Source organism: Rhineura floridana, chromosome 15, assembly GCF_030035675.1.
Source record: "Rhineura floridana isolate rRhiFlo1 chromosome 15, rRhiFlo1.hap2, whole genome shotgun sequence".
NCBI lineage: Eukaryota > Metazoa > Chordata > Lepidosauria > Squamata > Rhineuridae > Rhineura > Rhineura floridana.
Genome location: NC_084494.1, coordinates 31,677,132 through 31,694,675, shown reverse-complemented (window position 1 = coordinate 31,694,675; position 17,544 = coordinate 31,677,132). Strand labels below are relative to the sequence as shown.

Below are 17,544 nucleotides of genomic sequence, written 5' to 3'. Positions count from 1 at the left end.
CATAGAGGCTGATGGAAAGGAGAGGCTAGAGCGACGAGGTGGTTGTAATGTCAACTGGAAGGGTGTGTGTAAAGAACATGAGTTGTGGTCGTGAGGGAAAGTCAGAACATCAATGAGGGTGTTGATGTCACATTTCGGCAGTTCTGCCCTTCTGAGCTCAGTGACCCCGAGCATGTACAAAGTTCACTTTTCCTGAACGGAGAGAAAGGTTTCCACCACCCCCTAGAGGGCATAAAGCTGAATTATGATGATAATGATTAAGTACATAAAATAACATGGGCGAAAGCCATGTTCCAAATAGTTTACAATCATCTCGTGATTGTACCTCACACACCATGGGAACAATGCAGAGATGGGACAAGAACTCTTGAGCATATGCAAAGTGACTTACCCTTGTGAGGCCCTGCTAGTTATGCCCACTTCTAGAAACAAGCTGGAAATATATGCATCTACGTTACATGTACCACTGAAGGTCCTTAGTGCACGTGTGTGTCGTATCATACGTATGACATCACAAACATGCACACTAAAATCAAAACACTTTTTTCCCCTGTGGGAAAGTATGCTTGTTTTCCACACTGATGACATTTAGACGCAAGCTGAAGTCTTTTTGTTCACACAGGATTTTGGGACATGGATCTTATAGTGGATTCAGCCGCTTCTTGTTGTTATTAGTGATGTTTTCTATATTTTAGAGATGTAACCATTTTTTAAAAAGAATTGTAAGGAGGTTTTTTTTTTATCCTTGTCCAGATCCAGACTGAGCTCCTGCATTAATTATTATATTGCATTTACTGTAAGTCACTGCCTCTTGTAGAAGAGCAGCATTTCCTCCCTTATTTCTAGAGGCGGATGATACAGACTGACATGAATATGTTTATGGTTTGTTATGCTTCTGAATGCCCACCAATTTCAGGAATCTGGGGATACTTTTACTTTTCTTTTTGAAAACAGAGAATGCAACCGTTTTTTCTTTCAAATAGGTGTCCCCATCCACCATGAGAAAAGCTCTGAATACAGCTGAAATGGACAAGCTGATGGCCTTGGCACACATATGGAATGGCAGAACTCAGACAAGTTAATGAAAAGTGAGATCCTGTTGTACAGTATTGGAATGCCTGTTAGGGAATGTCTTCTCCTAGGAGTACTAATTTTCTCTGTTTGGAGATTCTTATTGATAATGATGTAACTTTTCTCTTAGCATTTGTACTTTTTGTTTCATATTTAATAATAATAATAATGTTTCCATCTATCATCCTTTGTTCAGGGGGAAGGGGAGGGAAATGACTCTGAAACTTACCGTGAATAGCACGCAATACATTCATTCCCAACATGGTATTCTCCAGATATTGCCTTCTTCTCCGTCAACCATTCCTCTGCTATCCAAGTCAGGAGAAGCTGCAGGGATTAAGAACTCAGCTCTTGCTACTCTGTCCTTCCATTGATTTTCACTCCCATCCCACCCAACCATGAAATAAAAATGAATCTGCGTTACACCAAATCAAATAATTTGGGCTCCTACTGGGAGGAAGGGCAGGATACAAATCAAATAAATAAATAAAATAATTGATCCACCTATCACAGAATTGTAAATTGTAGCAACTCTTCAAGGATCCAGGTAAAGCTTTTTGCAGCTCAACTACCCAAGATCCTTCTAGATAAAAAATGTGAGGAATTGGACCCAGGAACTTCTTCAAGCAACACATGTGCTGCACCGCTGAAAGGACCTATTCCGCACCTTAATGTGATCACTGCAGATCTCCTGACAGCATTCACCCCACCACACAGTGTTGGACTGAAAGCTTGGCAAAAGTTGGAGAATCCAACTGTGGAGTACAAATTGAATGGATTTAATACAAATAATTAGCAGCTCAGCATGAGAAGGGGAGAAATTTGAGCTTAAGTCTCTGCAGATACATTTCTGTTTATTGCAATTAACCAGTTCCTAGGAATTTCCCCAACAGCATTAGCCAATAAGCAGTGGTAAGAGGCTGTTCAGTTGCAGTGCTGTGGGGATTTTTGAAGTTTAATGAGCTTGTTCTAGACCTGGATGCTTTAATGCATTCTCAGTAGAGGTGATAAGATTTGAGCTACTTGTGCTAGCTAAAGGAATCTGGGTGCTCATGCATCTTTCACTCACAGGAAAAGGCACTGACAAAAATTTGGGGGAAATGCATCCAGACTCGGGGAGATCTGCATTACTCATGACTCCCCAAGATGAATGAGATTCACCCATATATAGTGGCTGCTACCCAGGTGATTGACACACCCCTTCTTTTTGCAGGCCTGGGAAGTCACCCCAAACAGGAGAAAGGTACATAGACAGGAGCTTCTGGTGAACCATCACATCTGGTTGGCGAGATGTGTTCAGCTTGATGGGTCTCTATCTTTTGTTCTGGTCCATGCTACATTTTGCTCATTATTGCTTTGACTGGAGGTTAGATGGTGACAGAGCCGCTTTGTAAAGGGAATGCTTACCCAGCAGCCACAACAAAAGTCCTTGGAGGAACCTTCATATAATCATGGATAAGTTGTAACTAAGGGCAAAGAAAAATAAGCACCCTTCTGTGAACCGGTCATTTGTGGAAGGTTTTTGCTGTGCAGAATTTTGAGGGAACCAGGAAGAAAAAAAGTTGATTGGATCCTGTCCCCTTCCCTCCTTCCCCAGTGGGTATATCTATGGGTTAGATATGAGGGTGCCAACTGACCAGGAAGAAAAAAACAGCTTGGCCACTCATGTGCCTTTAACAGCAGCTTGATCTGCAGAAGCTTTTCACAGCATGGAGATAAACATAACCTGCTAACTGCTGCAAATCAAGCTGCTGTTGAAGGCTCAGCTACAAGGACGAATTGCAAACTTGGTAACCCCATGATAAGAAAACTAGCAGTGCTGGTGTGGTGAAACTGGGCACATCTACGCTACAAGTTTCAACCTGTTTTTAACCAATATAACTGTATTCCCTGGTCCTGGGAGCTTCAGTTCCCAGGGTTCCTTGTTTCATTTCACAGGGTTCCTTGTTCAGAAGCCATGTCATTTAAAAACCGTGTGGAACTGGCAGTACTGCACGTGTGCCCTGGGAGAGCAAAAGGATTTATTGTGTCAGCCTTTGTGGTTAACAACCTGTTTTACCAGATAAAAGTAGATGATTAAAGTCTTCCATGTCCAGATTCCTCTTCCTTCTTTCACATCTGTTTCCCCAAAATAGCCACATGCCTTTCCCAGTGAGATAAAAACATGAGAATCCTCTTTATTTTGGCAACAAAAAAAAACCACTCTGGTGGATTTCAGAAATTCACCGTCATCAGGAAGCAGAACCCACGGTACCATCAAGGGAGGGAAGAGAGCAAACATCACCATCCTGGGGGTTAAGGAAAAGGGACGGTGGGAATGCCTGCTACCACCACATGGTAGCAGCAGAAAGGTAGCCTAAGAAGGGGGCAATACAGAAAAAGACATTGCTACGAGGCCAGTCTGGGCTGGGATGTCTGCAGTCCCTCCCATCTGTATCCAGACACGAGAGTCGTTCAACCACAATGGCGGTCGTGAAAAGGTTATGGCAACCTTCCTTTGGGTTCACACTCACTACAGGGAAAAGGCAGCCAAGGATAGGCCTGTCGCTCGGACTGAAATAGGAATGGAAAGAGAATCATGGCCCATGTTCATCCAGTTCCTGGCTTCCCCAAGTGGAGCCAGCCCCAGAGGCAGGGAGCTTAAGACTGTCCCATGGGGAAGAACAGAGATGTAGCCTACAAACACCCTATAAGTAATTAACTAGTTCAGAAGAAGAGTCATTCCCTCTGTCATTCTGAGTAGGCAGGGAGAAGGCGGGAGGAGAAGAACCAATTCTATCCCACCCCCGTACATCCGATGCCTCAATTTTCTCACTAAAGGAGCGGTCTGCAGCTTTCCAGGGAGACCTGGGACAGAAATAGCCCTCTGATACTGTAGGACATCAAATGGAATAGAATATGGCAGTGGGGGCAAGGAAGAACGGGGCACAGAGGAGAAACTGGGGGAGGGGGGGTTGGAGCAGAGAGCCCCAGACAGTGTTGAGAGGAAGCCACAAAGGACCCGGAAAGTCAGGAAACCCCTACACAGGCCGGGCACCAGTTGTGTGCATGCTAAAATACTCAGTGTAGCCGTTATGTTGGTGAAGCTGAGGCGCGTGGAGCTGATAGGGGGGTGGCTGGCTCTCGCTCCCCGGGGAAGGTTTCAGCAGGACAGGGGTGCCGCTGAGCTCCGAGGTGGTGACCACACAGCTGGGGGTCAGGTTACGGTCAGCAGATGACGTCTCCTCCACCTGTTTGCTGGGCTGGATGGGAAAAGCAGAAGCATAGCCAAGTGAGACACGGCAGGGGTGAACGAAAGAACATTGCAGCCCAGCAGATCAGGACAAAGTTCCTAAGATCGGTCTCTACCAATTGTTAAAGTGATGGTTTGATTTAGCTTACCTCTGTCTTAACCTTTTTGTAATAATCTGTACTTTACACAAATAAAATTATACTAGACAAAAAAATAATGTTACCCCAAACAAAGCATAAGCAACTGGAGCAAGAGGCAAGGGGAGACTTGGGGTTTATGAGGCATAGTGCAGGCCTGCCCACAGGGACTGGCAAATAGGTCCATTTTGGTTTCTCATTTTTCCAATCTGAAATTCAATTCTCCACAATTTGACATCAAGTTTGTAAAAAAATTTTTTTAAAAAAATTCCTCATGAATATTCATCAGAATTTTAGTGTGAAAGTCTCCTAATATACACATTTTTGCAAAGCAATTTTCCCAAATACAATGCATTTTTGCATGTCATTTTCACTTAGATGTGCATTTTCATGCACACACTGCAGACTAATGTACACATTTTTGTACACATTGCTTGACTGGAGAACTGCACTGCAAAATTTGGAGAAGTGTGACTTTCGAAGGATGGCTGTGTTTCTGTCTGCATCTTCTTATGGAAAGTGCAAATTAGGTCAGTTCGCCTTTACATGCAAGCTGAATTGACCGTCTCCCCCGTCCCTACCTGTACAGCTTAGCACAACGCCCCCAACCCACACAGGGCAGCCCACAGGGTGGCTGATAAGCCTTTGTTTTCACCACTTGTCTGGGACAGCAAAAACAGAACCGGGTTTGTCAAGCGCCTGGCAAGCCACAGTGCATGGCTGGTGAGACACACTCAGTTTGGCGGTTCATAAGTAGCCCAGACCTAGCCTAGTGCAAGAGGAAGGGAGTCAGCCTGATCTGCCTGGTAACCCACACATTTGTCAGCTGGGGAGACTCCCTGGAAGTCTTTATAAGCCAGCTGGAGGGAGTATGGAGCAGAGTTTGGAAATGTTACTTTTTTGAACTATAACTCCCATCAGCCCCAGCCAGCATGGCCACTGGATTGGGCTGATGGGAGTTGTAGTTCAAAAAAGTAACTTTTCCAAGCTCTGGTATGGAGGCAGGGTAGTCTAAGGCTGTGGAATTAGGTGGGTAGGATTCTAGGACCATCGTCTGCCTGGCTGATGGGAAATGTGAATTCTGTAAGGTAGGGGCAAAACACTGAAGCAGCAGGGAGAAGGGGTGGTTCCATCGAAGTGGCAATCTTAGGATTTCTCATGCAGTGAGATAGGTTTGTTTGCCTGAGGTCTGGTGCACCATCTGGGCACAGCAGCAGGTTTAGCTTCCTGGAGTCCCTCATCAGGTGGCTAAAGAAGGAAGACACAGCAGGGCCACATAGGTGGGACAGTGGCAGCCGGGCTATTGAGGCAACAGGCGCTTCCAGACAACCAGTTTATTGAGCATTTCTCCTTGATTTGTTTGCAGGAAGGTTAGACCATGTTGGTTACTGAATGAGCATTCATTCTGATTTGTTTGTGGGAAGTTTAGACGACATTGCGTCAAAGCGAATGTTCCTTTCCAGTGCATTTTCCCATCACTCTTTACTGCAAAAAGTGCAATCTGTTGGGGAAGCGGGTTTGTTGCGCAAGAGCTCCCAGTCAATTATAGTTGCACAACTTGGATTTGCAGGTGTGTGGTTGAATCCCACCCAAAAATAGCAACAGTCTGGAAGTGCCCAATGTTAGCAGTCTGAGGAAGGGTAGAGGGGAGCTGACTGCAAAGCATGCACTGGAGCCACGACTATGCAGGGTGGCTCTTTTTGATCACTCTGTGCACCACCAGTTGAAAGCTGAGCCCAGTTTGTGTCTACCAAAGAAGTGGATGGATTCACATGGAGATTAAGTAGTATCCACCTCTGGAATCCACCTCTGGAATCAAGCTGCCACTCCTCCAGAGTGCCACAGACTTCCATGGAGGCTGTTAACAGCAGTGGCAGAAGGAAAAACTGAGACACAAAAGTGGAAGGGGAAATTCAGAGGGGACCTTTCCTGGTGCTCACATTGCTAGTGTTGCTTCCTGTGCTCTGAGGGATGGAAAAGAGTTCTGTGAAGTTGGGCACCGAATCACTGATGAAAGTCACGTTGCCGTACACATGATGCGGAAACTTGGCACCAGAAGCTGCCTCCTCCACAATCCCAATCTGTGATGTTCGCACGTGGTACGGGAAGTTCTTATTGGCTGCCGAGGGCCGTGTCATGATCTGAGGAAAGAAGGAGAGTGGAGGACAAGGACCTGGATGGACCCACAAGCTCAGCTGTATGCTTTTCCTCTAAGCGAAATACCCTGTTCCTCTTTAATTTCTCGATAATTTTTTTCAACAAAGAAACAAGTTTCTAGTCCACAAACATTTGTGAAAAGGCATTGAATACATGCGACAATGTTTGCAAATGACTAGTTCAGAGGTAGAGTTTTGTATTCAACAGGGATCTCTATTTCCACTGCCTCCTCACCCCCATGGTGGGACTCCCACTTTGAAGGGAAGTCACTGCCAAAACTGACCCATAACGGGGGCTATACAAAGACTAACCCCCAAACAGAAGCATACTCTCTATTGATCAATATGCAACATTGACTCTTGTTAGTATGAGAGCAGGGATGGGGATCTGTGGGTACCCTCCAGATACTGAACTACAACTCCCATCAGCTCTAGCTATTGGCAATGCTTGCTAGGGCTAATGGGAGCTGGAGTCCAACAAAAAAAATCTGAAGGGCCACAGATTCCCCATTCCTGTATTAGAGGGTCAGAAAAGTGAATCAAGAGACCATGGGAAGTTGAATAAATGGAAGAGGAAACAGACCTTCTTTGGATAATAAAACTTCTGAGGGAAAGTTAGAGCCTCTTACTAGTACAGCCTTTGCCAACCTGGTGCCCTCCAGATATTTTGGAGTACAATCCCCATCAGCCCCAGCCGGCACAGCAGTGGGCACCAGACTGACAAAGGCTGCACTAGTGTGAGGGCCAAACTACATGTGATATGCAGGAGAGTTACAATTCTGTCTCCAAACAGAGAGAGAGAGAAAGCTGCACCGCATCCCAAGAGGCCTGCAGACGTGATCTTTCCTTGTCCCCACCCGCAGGGGGAAAAATAGGGTCCCTGTATTTTCCCCTCTGCAGGCAACAAAGTCGCTTGCAGGGAATAACTCTGACTGCAAAAACAGCCCACAGGAAAAGGTCAGATTCATAGACCATCCCCCCCTCCCCATCACCACCGCCGCCCCAGGCTGCTCTTTAGTATATAAAAATAAAAAGTCAGGAGACCAGCCATTGCAATGTGTTGTTTGGCCCTGAGAGCTAAGCGCATGCCAGGACAAGGAGAGCTTCTCAAGGCGGCTGGGAGTTCCTCACCAGAAAGACTGCATGGGCATACAGGTGGATGCCCAACTGGATGCCGTTGACTATTTTCTCCCGGGCCCACTTGGGGATGCCAAAGTTAGCAATAAGCGCGGTGACCGGGACAGCAAAGAACCTGCAAGAGAGAAAGGGCTCAGGACATACATCCCACACATTTCATTTCCCTCGCATAAAACGCTTGACTTTCAGTTCTGGAGGGAAAACACCTTCCACTTTACTGCTTTATCCCAATCATCTTTGTCTCCATTTTCTCTTCTTGGGACCCAGGGGGTTACTCTGCCCTCTATTTAGTGCATATTATATGGGTAATTGGAAGAACAGCTTCCATTGTGCCAGGCGTTTGTGTCATCTGGCATAACTGCTTGTCTTCCTTCCTCAAGTCTCATCCCACTGGCACGGCTTTCCGCACCTTGGACTAGTGGCTAAATGTGTCGTGGCCACGGACTAGCAAGAGAGAGGGAGCAATTGTGGTGCTCGGTCACATTCCCCCAGCCCAGGGGTGGAGGAACCCCATAACTTCCTCTAAATTCACTCACCAGAGGGTGTAAGCAGCGAAAAATGGCACATAGAAGGGCTGCTTCTCTGGGAACTGCTTGAGAGTGATAAGGATGGCGTAGCAGAACCAGATGTAAGCCACAAATTGCAAGGCGATCAGGCCATATCCAGCTGGTGACTCGTAAGTGTACAGTACCTGTGCCTGATCAAAGAACTGAGCCCGAAAAGGAAGGAAGTGGGTGAGTTATTGGGGGAAGCGATTACTAGAGTGGCACAACAAGCCACACCAAAAGTAGCACTGGCAATTCAGGGCAGGGTTGCTGAACCATACATCTCTAAGCACATGGAGGGTGAGTTTCTCCCCAGTTGCTTGCAATCCCCTCTTCTGGTCCTTCTTTCCTCAAAGAATCTTGGGAAGTGTAGTTTGTTAAGGGTGCTGAGAGTCATAAGAAAACCCTTGTTCCCTTCACAGAGCTACAGTTGCCAGAGTGGTTTAAAAGTCAACCCCTCTTCTCAGAGCATTGTAGCTCTGTGAAGGCAACAGGGGTCTTCTTATGACTCTCAGCACCCTTAACAAACTACACTTCCCAGGATTCTCTGGAGGAAGCTGTAATGCCGCTGTAAATGTTGCACAGTAATTATGGTAAGTGTTGGTCTTGTAGGGTAAATGTGGTAAGTAGAGTGAGTGAGAAGGGGGAGTACATGTGCTGGAATGTTGAGGAATGCTGAGTTGTGATTGGCTGAGTGTCTGGGTGGTTGAAGGTATAAATGAGAGAATGACAGTGGTGGTGGTGGTGGTTGGTTCTGGGTTTTGGAGGAGTGGATTTGTGTTTAGGCAGGTAGTGAGGCAGGTTTTAGGACTAAGAGATATAAAGAGAAAACTATTTTATGTAACCACATGCATGTTGACTGAACTTAAAGTAATCTTGTTTATTCCTTGTGTTATTAAATAGTTTTGGTTTAACAACACGCCTGATCCTTGGCTGGGATATTACAGACCAGAAGGGTGGGCAGAGCAATACCAAAGCTGGGAACAGTATCAAGGGTGGCACCGGTGAAGGGATAATGTAACAGCAGCAGGTATCCAAGCAACCCAGGGCTGTCATCTTTAAAGGCAGAAAGAGACAGGGATTGTGGCCTGTAAGTGCAGCCAGACACTACGTAGCAATCTGTGGAGGAGATGAAGGCACAGTCTCAGGGCAGTATTGCGTTACAGGGTGTCAGGTGGTGGCGCCTAGTAGTGGGATCGTGAGAGACCTGTGCTGGGGCCAGTGCGAGAGATTCATTACAAGACCAGACCCAGAGTAGGGGTCTGACAGAAGCCATGGCTGTTTAAAGTGGCATGATACTGCTTCAAATGTATTGTGCAGATGGGGCCTAAGTGCCTGAGGCTCTCAAAGACATAAGCAGCTGCAAGGATAGGCAGGCACTCACCTCAGCCTCATAGATGAAGAGTACAACGTGTGTGATAGTGTACAGCGTCATGTACACAGAAAGCTTGATAGAGCCAGTGTGGCTGATCCGACCCCTGCAAAACAGGGAGCCATGAGCCGGGATTTGGGGGGGAAGGAACCATTGTCTCGCACTCCCAAGTTCCTGACACCCTTCTTCTCCCATTAAAAGTTGTCTGCATGCAACCTTCTTATCTCAAAAGCTGCAACTGCAAATCCTCTGACCGCTCAACTTCCCAGTATTCCCCCTTCATTAACTTCCACCCTAAGATCGTTCAAATCTATAGTACATTTCAGCAGCCCAGCCAACAAGCCCATGTCTTGTATACACAAAACCATTTGCATTTTCCACCCCAGGAACCTTCTGCACAAGTTCACCTGCCCAGGAGTGTGAGTAGAAGGTAGGCAAGGGGGGGGGACTGAATCCTGAGTGTTTTACAGTGGGCCCTGAATCACCTGGCCCTTCTCCCTTTCATTTTAACCTTAAAAAAACACCACAAATTTGCTTACAGGATGGCTGGGCAGGCTGCAAAGTGCAGTGCCAGTAATGTCCCAGCCACCATGCGTAATTTGCCTAGATGCACATTTGTGTCATGGGCCTGGACCCCAAGTCTTTTAAGCACCTGTCACATGGCCCCCGTCTAGTCCTTCAGCTGCATATTTCTCTCCCCCGCATCCAAATACCTCTTATCCTCAAAATGGGCCAAGCACATCTAAATGATTTCTTTCTCCTCCTTTATGTTCCATTGCAGTCTCTACTATCAACCAAGAATATCTACACTTTGCACCACCATTCCATGGCAAGGACACCTACCAAAACATTCTCGTTGTTTGTTCTGTTCTGAGAGGGACCAGAATACCCTTGGGCTGTACACTCAATAAAGCAGGTGTGAGAAATCTTTAGTCCTCCAGATGTCGCTGAACTACAACTCCCATCATTCCAGGTCATTGGCCATGCTTGCTAAGACTGATGGGAGTTGTAGTTCAGCAACATCCCGGGAGAGCCAAAGGTTCCCCACTCCTGCAATGAAGTATGAGGTTCAGCCAAGAGAGCTCCAAGAGTTTTTCTTCTTTGGTTGTCTTTCAATGGCTTTGCCAGTAGGGGGTGGGTGTAATCGGCAAAACATTAAATTTTAGAGGCCTGTCTCTCTTCTACAGTCCCTAATTTATTATGCTTTTTAAATCTTGAGGTGTTTCCAGGTGACCAGTTTATTGAGCATTCATTTTGATTTGTTTGTGGGGAGGTTAGATGACATTGCATCAAAGCTAAGGTTATCCTACACTTTCCAATGCATTTCCGCATCCTTATTGCAAAAGGCTGGTTTTGGGGGGTTTGTTGCACAAGAGCTCCCAATCAACTTTAATTGTGTAACCTGGATTTGCTGGTATGTGATTGAATAGTAACTGTCTAAGAACAAAAGAAGAGCTTGCTGGATCAGGCCAATAGCCCATCTAATCCAGCATCCTGTTCCCACAGTGGCCAGCCAGAAATGCCTATGGACCTGAGCGCAACAGCACTCTACCTTCCTGCAGTTTCCAGCAGTCAGCATTGAAGCATTCTGCCTCCGACAGTGGAGGTGGAACATCGCCAAGCCAACAGAGTTAGTAGCCATTGATAGCCTTCTCCTCCATGATTTGCCTAACCCTCTTTCAAAGCCACCCGAGTTAGTGGCCATCACTGCCTCTTGTGGGAGCGAATGCCATAGTTCAACTCTGTGCTGCAACCCACGTCTGTAATCTTTTCCAGAGCTCTTATTTAAATAAAATAAACAGCAACAGGGCACCTGTTCGTTTCTGCCCTGTGCTCTTTTCCAGGTAGAAAGAAGAATTCAATGCTCTCCCTTCCTGCAGTTTGCGGCAAGCAGTGTTCAGAAGCATACTATGACTGTGAAGGTATTTATTTTAAATGAAAATCTGCTTCAGGGAGGATTATTTAGAATGGAGAAGAGGTGTTGGGGGGGGGTTAGCCACTGTGCATTGTACCTTTGGAACCCTTCAGGGGAAAAAGCCTCGGGGGGGGGTGATTTAGGGCAGAGAACCAGTGGGCAGGAGAAACATTAAGCATCCCTCCTACAGGATGCTTCTCCACAGCAAATTTCCCTCCCTCGAAGCTGCTCTTCATATTAAAAAGAAAATTGAGTCTCAGTTATATATGTTTGAACAGGAAATAGCTAACTCCTCCATCACAGACCGTATGGACACCCACCAACGACCTCAGTATACTCTCCCATGATGCAATTCACTATCAGGCAGCGCAGGAACAGCCCTGTCCCACCCCGCATCACTGAAAAATCCATCCCCCTTCAGCCATGCTGGTACCTGGTGACAGTGAATCCTTTCCCCAGCAAGATGAGCATCAGGAGGAAGATCAAGAAACTGACAGAGAAGAGGAGCTTGGCTATAGGGAGAGGGAGAAACAGAGGTAAGCCCAGGCCATTAACACGGCTCTTCTGCAATATGGGTCTCATGTGGCTCAGGTGTCCTGCATTATGTGGGAATTCAGATGTTTAAAGAGTGAATCAGCCAGGAGGGGACAGGGAACACTTGCAGGAAAGAATGACACTGAATGTCCATCAACATTTATTCTGAATGGCTCAAGGACTACAGTTAATAAGCAATGGCCAAGATGGCAACTGGCTAGGTTGTAAATGGCAATGTTCACTCCAGATTCCCTCTTTGTATGTATGTTTGTACATGGCTGGGTATCGGGGTGGTGGTCTTAGACCTCATACATTTTTGGGAACAGGGTCCCTATGTCCCCAACATCCTATGTGCCAATCTGCATGAAAGAGGAGTGTGCTAGCCACTGAGAAGAGTCTTCTAACATGCTTGCTTGTCCTTTCCTGCTGATTGGAGTAAAAGGAGGTTAGTCAGCCACTGAGAAGACTCTTGTCAGTAGCTAGCCCTCCTCCTTTCATGCTTACTGGCTCCTAGGGATGTCTGTTGTTGTGGGAGAAGGCATTAACAAGGATCTCATTCTCAACCCAGCAATAAAAAAGGGGGGGAGGGAGTGTGGCTGTGACTATCATGAAGGGTCTCTGCAGTTCTGAATTTGCCACTACACTACTGTGTTTGTGTGTTTGTATTTAAGACTTATATACTGCTTAATCATCCACATTTCTAAGGGGTACCTACCCAAGATCTTGAGGCTGCCGTTCCCAATGCCATCACTTGCATACTGGCCCCAATATATACAGAAGAACATCAGGCTGAGCACTAAGGAGGGGTGGGGGAAAACAGGTGATAAGTGTGTAACATACAGAAAGGAATGGGGATGGGGTATCAGTCCCCTGCACAGCTCTCCTTCCTCACCCCTGGCAACTGTTCTCTGTCCATTGACTCTATTGGCCATCGGATAACAATCCCCATCTTTTGCTCCTCCTTCCATCCCTTCCGGCGCCCCTTTCCTTGCCAAAATAATCTGCAACAGCTGAAAACCTTAATGCACAGCCCTAGGCCTTTGGGGATGGAAGATGTTACATGGTTTACTTGTATTCAGTTGTGTATAACTCACCCTGAGGCTGCATGTAAAGGGTGGGCCATAAATACTTATTAAACAAATAAAAAAAGAACCCCAGCCACTGGTCTCGGCAGCGCTGCAGGTTCCTTTTCTCTCCAAAATGTGTTCCCCTTTTCCCGACTCACCCTCCACACCCGCCGCTGTCATGAACATCTTATATGTGGTGTGGAGAAGTTGCCGTCCCTTCAACAGATCTGAGAAGGAACAAAGAGATAGAGAGGTTTAGGGGGGGAATGATAAATCAGAAAGGCACTGTCCCTGCTGACTCTCTCCGCCACTGGAATACAACCGTTATGCCTCTCTGCCACCTAAACTACATTGGAGATTGGGTTTCTTAGGAATTCCTCTTCCAGGGCCAGCACCAGAGGTAAGCATTGTTGGGCACCTGCCAAGGCCCACAACCCTGCCAAGGGCCCACTGTCATTCTCTGGAGACTCCTGAACTTGCAGCTCCCTCTCCTTGCCATCGTTGCCTGTTCATCTGCCCACTTTGAGCTTTCAAGCAATGACAAAAGCGAGGAGATAACAGCAGCTTCTTCCACTTCCTTATTCATGCTCTCCTCTGGGCAGTTGTGCAGAATGGGCCCAGAGGGAGTCGGCAGATGAGTGGACAACAGTGTCTTGGAGCAGAGGGGAGCCTGCTGGGGGCACCTTGCACAAGGGCACCACAAAACCCGGGGCCAGCACAATCCCCTTTCCTTAGAAATCGTATTACCTCCCCTTGGGGGTTGTTGTTGCCTTTTAAATTTCTATCCTGCCCTTCCTCCCAAAGGAGCCCAGGGCGGCAAACAACAATGCTGCAAAACAATACAATAACAAAAAAAAAGCTTTAAAAACATTTAAAGTAAACATTTCAAAACATTAACAACATCTAAAAACAGTTTAAAACAGTCACATATCCTCATAGCTAATAATAATATAATGGTTGCCAGGAACAGTGTTTTTCAGCCATCAAATGCCTGGGGGTAAACAGGAATGTTTTTAACTTCCTCCTGAATGTTAACAATGAGGGAAGAAGACACACTTCACCAAGGAGGGTGTGATGTTCCTATATATTAGTGTATATATGGTAAGTGCTGGTTGTTTAGAGTATACATGGTAAGTAGTGAAAGAGGAGGGGGAGTGAATGGGCAATAGAATGCTTGATGATTGGCTGAATGTTTAAAATGGCTGACAGTATAAATGAAAGGATGACAGGTAAATCTGGGTGAATGTGAGGTGGTGAATTGTGGAATCTGGGGGGAGAAGAGAAAGAGGTGGATGTTGATAGGTGGATGTGGTGTGAATTTGAGAGAGTTGTTTGCCAGGAGAGCGTGAAGAAGGAGGGAGGTGGAGTTCGGATTAGTATTGAGTAAAACCATATGCTTATGTGCCTTAAGAAGAAATCTTGTTAATCTTGTTAGCTTTGTTATCTGTAATAAATACTTAATTTGGTTTAGCAAAGGCCTGATCCTTGGCTGGGGTTTCACAGACCAGAAGGGAGGGTAAGGTAATGACCAAGGCTGAAGGGGAACTGTAACAAATGGTGGCAGCGGTGAAGAGAATAACAATACCAGTATTCAGAGTCTCTGGGAATACTAGTATTGGGACGTTACTGGTGGTTGCCTAGCAGGGGGATCTGTTGAGATCTGTGCTAGAGCGGATAGGTAAACCATAAGAGAGTGCGGTCCGGACTGGTGGAGTCCCTGGTGGTGCCTAGAGACAGGCAGTAACCACGAGCAGGTAGGAACCTGACAGGGAGAGCCAGGGAAGGACGCATCACAGAGGGCATTCCACAAATGGGGAGCTGCCACCAAAAAGGCCCTGTCATTAATGTCCAGCCGCGGCACCATCGACAAGTCCTGCCCTGCTGATCGTAAGGGCCAAGATGGTTGATAATGGGGAAGGTGTGCTTTTAGGGACTTGGGTCCCAAGCCATTTTGGGCTTTATTTCTGTTCCAGAACAGGAGCTTCTTAGCCCTAAAGAGATATAGAGCCCACTACTCGCCATTGCAGAGAGTGAGGGGAGAAAGAAGAGCAACAGACAGCCTTCCCTTCCTGTTTCCATGGAGGAAAAGGCTCTTCCTTCCGAATACCAGTTGCTCTTGCGCTCAAGTCCTGCTTGTGAACTTCCCGTGGGCAACTGGTTGGCCACTGTGAGAACAGGATGCTGGGCTAGATGGGCCACTGCCCTGATCCAGCAGGCTGTTCATATATTCTTATGACGCCTTGCATTTGGATGGCGGGAAGCTGACCGAGACTGGAAGAGCCACTCTGTCCTACATCCCTACAGAGAAATACACTATTTGCCTGGCACTGGTTGCCACCAGGATAAGCCACATTCCATGAGAAACAGAAAGCATTGATCACGGTGCATCAGGACTGGGACTCTTTGGTACTCACAGCCAAAGTAGCAGGAAATGATGAGGATCAGGATGAAGATAAGCAGGAAAGTTATGTCTGTCTCCAGGATGCCTGAGAAGAGGAGGAAAGGGACAGGAAATTAACTGGAGGTGGGAGTTCCCCCCCCTCCCTGCACCATTCCAGTTTGGAGTGTCAGGGGTACTGCTGCTGCTCGAGGGTTGGTGCTGCTGAGGAACTAGCCTGCTTGATTGCTGCTGTCACCTGCTCAACCTGTATATTTCTAAACAAGCTAATACTGCAAAACACAATAAGTCTCCAAGGCTCTCTCCTCCAAAGGAAAATTACCCTTTAAAGCTGACCTGGGGAAGTGAGAAGCAATATCCATTGACAGAGTCTATTCTCTATTTCATTTTTAAACGACAGGAATGCTCAACACTTTGGACAAAGGGGCAAACCCTCTGCACCAAACAATGTAAACCTCTGTCCAAACCTCTGTCAGTGGAAGAAATCTGCTGCTATAGCATCCCTGATAGGTGGTTGTCTAGTCTGTGCTTACAAAACCTCAGTTTCCCCTCAGTCAAAGTTTCCAATCAACCCAGGCCACTGCTTTGCCTCTTCTCTTGCTTCTGTTGATGCTGACTTCCATTCCCTGCCTAGAACTACAATGACAGAAGACATGAAAGACACTCAAGGGCAACCTTCCCCAGCCTGGTAACCTTTGGATATTGTTGGACTCCAGTTCCCACTAGCCCCGGCCAGCATGGCCAATGGTCAGGGATGATGGGAGTTGTAGTCCAAAAAAATCTGGAGGGCACCAGGTTGGGGAAGGCTGCTGAAAGGACTCTCCTTCCCAGGCTGAGATGATCAAATGTGCAGCACAGTTACTCCCCCCTCCCCAGCTTCTGCAAGTCATTTGTGGTTTGGGTGGTGGTAATTCATATAGAGACAGCCAGTGTGGTGTAGTGGTTAAGGTGTTGGACTATGACCTGGGAGACCAGGATTCGAATCCCCACATAGCCATGAAGCTCACTGGGTGACTTTGGGCCAGTCGCTGCCTCTCAGCCTCAGAGGAAGGCAGTGGGAAACCCCTTCTTAATTCCGCTTACCATGAAAACCCTATTCATAGGGTTGCCATAAGTCGGAATCGACTTGAAGGCAGCCCATTTCCATTTTGTTTTCAATTCATATGTAGAACCACCTCTCACAGGACTTCTAGTGGGCCACAGGGAATGCTGGGATCTCAGAGAGAAAAAGTGAGTAAAAGGAGCAGGGCTGGCATCTGGCATGCCAGGGCCCTTGGGCACCAGCCTTCCCTGGGACCCACACCTGCCTGCATGCCCCATCTACATTTCCCTTGAAGTGAATGCTGGCCATGTTGTGTGCACATGCCTGCCATCAACCAGGTGCCAGGTGGTGCGTGCGGGTGTGCGTCATGGGTCTGCGTGGTAGTAGGGGGGTGCCTGGGAGCTCCCTCGCTGAGATCCATGGCAGGGTCAGGAGCCGACGCTGCCACAGATCGTGGAAGGGAGTGCTACCCACCCACCCTAAGAAGGAGCCCTTCAGGGGCCCTGGGCCAGGACCCGACCTGGCCGTCCTCTGGCACCGGCCCTGAAAAGGAGACACAATAGAGGTGTATAAAGTTGTACATGGTAAGGAGAAAGTGGAGAGAGGAAAGTTTGTCCTTCCTCTCTCATAACACTAGAACCGGACAACCAATAAAGCTAAATGCTGGGAGATTCGGGACAGACAAAAGAAAGCTCTTCACACAGCACGTAGTAGTGATGGCTACCAACTTGGGTGGCTTGAAAAGAGGATTAGACAAATTCATGGAGGACAAAGGTAACAACAGCTACTACCCACAACGTCTATGTTCTGCCTCCACTGTCTGAGACAGTATGTCTCTGAACACCAGTTGCTGGGAATCGCAGGTGGGGAGAATGTTGTTGCCCTCAAGTCCTGCTTTCAACAGGCATCTGGTTGACCACTGTGAGAACAGGATGGTG

General features: G+C 47.1%; 1 protein-coding gene and 1 long non-coding RNA gene across 2 annotated transcripts in view; one reads left to right on the top strand and one right to left on the bottom strand.

Moving 5' to 3' along the window:
• The first annotated feature begins 9 nt into the window (after positions 1 to 9).
• Positions 10 to 3,137, top strand: LOC133370968 (uncharacterized). Its single transcript, XR_009759223.1, has 3 exons — positions 10 to 62; positions 984 to 1,088; positions 2,285 to 3,137. It is a non-coding gene; the product is annotated as an uncharacterized LOC133370968 (long non-coding RNA).
• Positions 3,138 to 3,251: 114 nt separating this feature from the next.
• The window catches only part of TMEM145 (transmembrane protein 145), a 30,350-nt gene continuing 16,057 nt past the window's right edge, over positions 3,252 to 17,544 (bottom strand). Inside the window, exons 7-15 of the mRNA XM_061596815.1 lie at positions 15,581 to 15,652; positions 13,325 to 13,393; positions 12,815 to 12,895; positions 11,999 to 12,077; positions 9,663 to 9,756; positions 8,270 to 8,442; positions 7,728 to 7,848; positions 6,381 to 6,581; positions 3,252 to 4,313 (exon numbers count right to left, since the gene is read on the bottom strand). Coding sequence (XP_061452799.1) covers positions 4,092 to 4,313; positions 6,381 to 6,581; positions 7,728 to 7,848; positions 8,270 to 8,442; positions 9,663 to 9,756; positions 11,999 to 12,077; positions 12,815 to 12,895; positions 13,325 to 13,393; positions 15,581 to 15,652 — 1,112 coding nt within the window. The 3' untranslated portion in view covers positions 3,252 to 4,091. The remainder of the gene's footprint in view (positions 4,314 to 6,380; positions 6,582 to 7,727; positions 7,849 to 8,269; positions 8,443 to 9,662; positions 9,757 to 11,998; positions 12,078 to 12,814; positions 12,896 to 13,324; positions 13,394 to 15,580; positions 15,653 to 17,544) is intronic.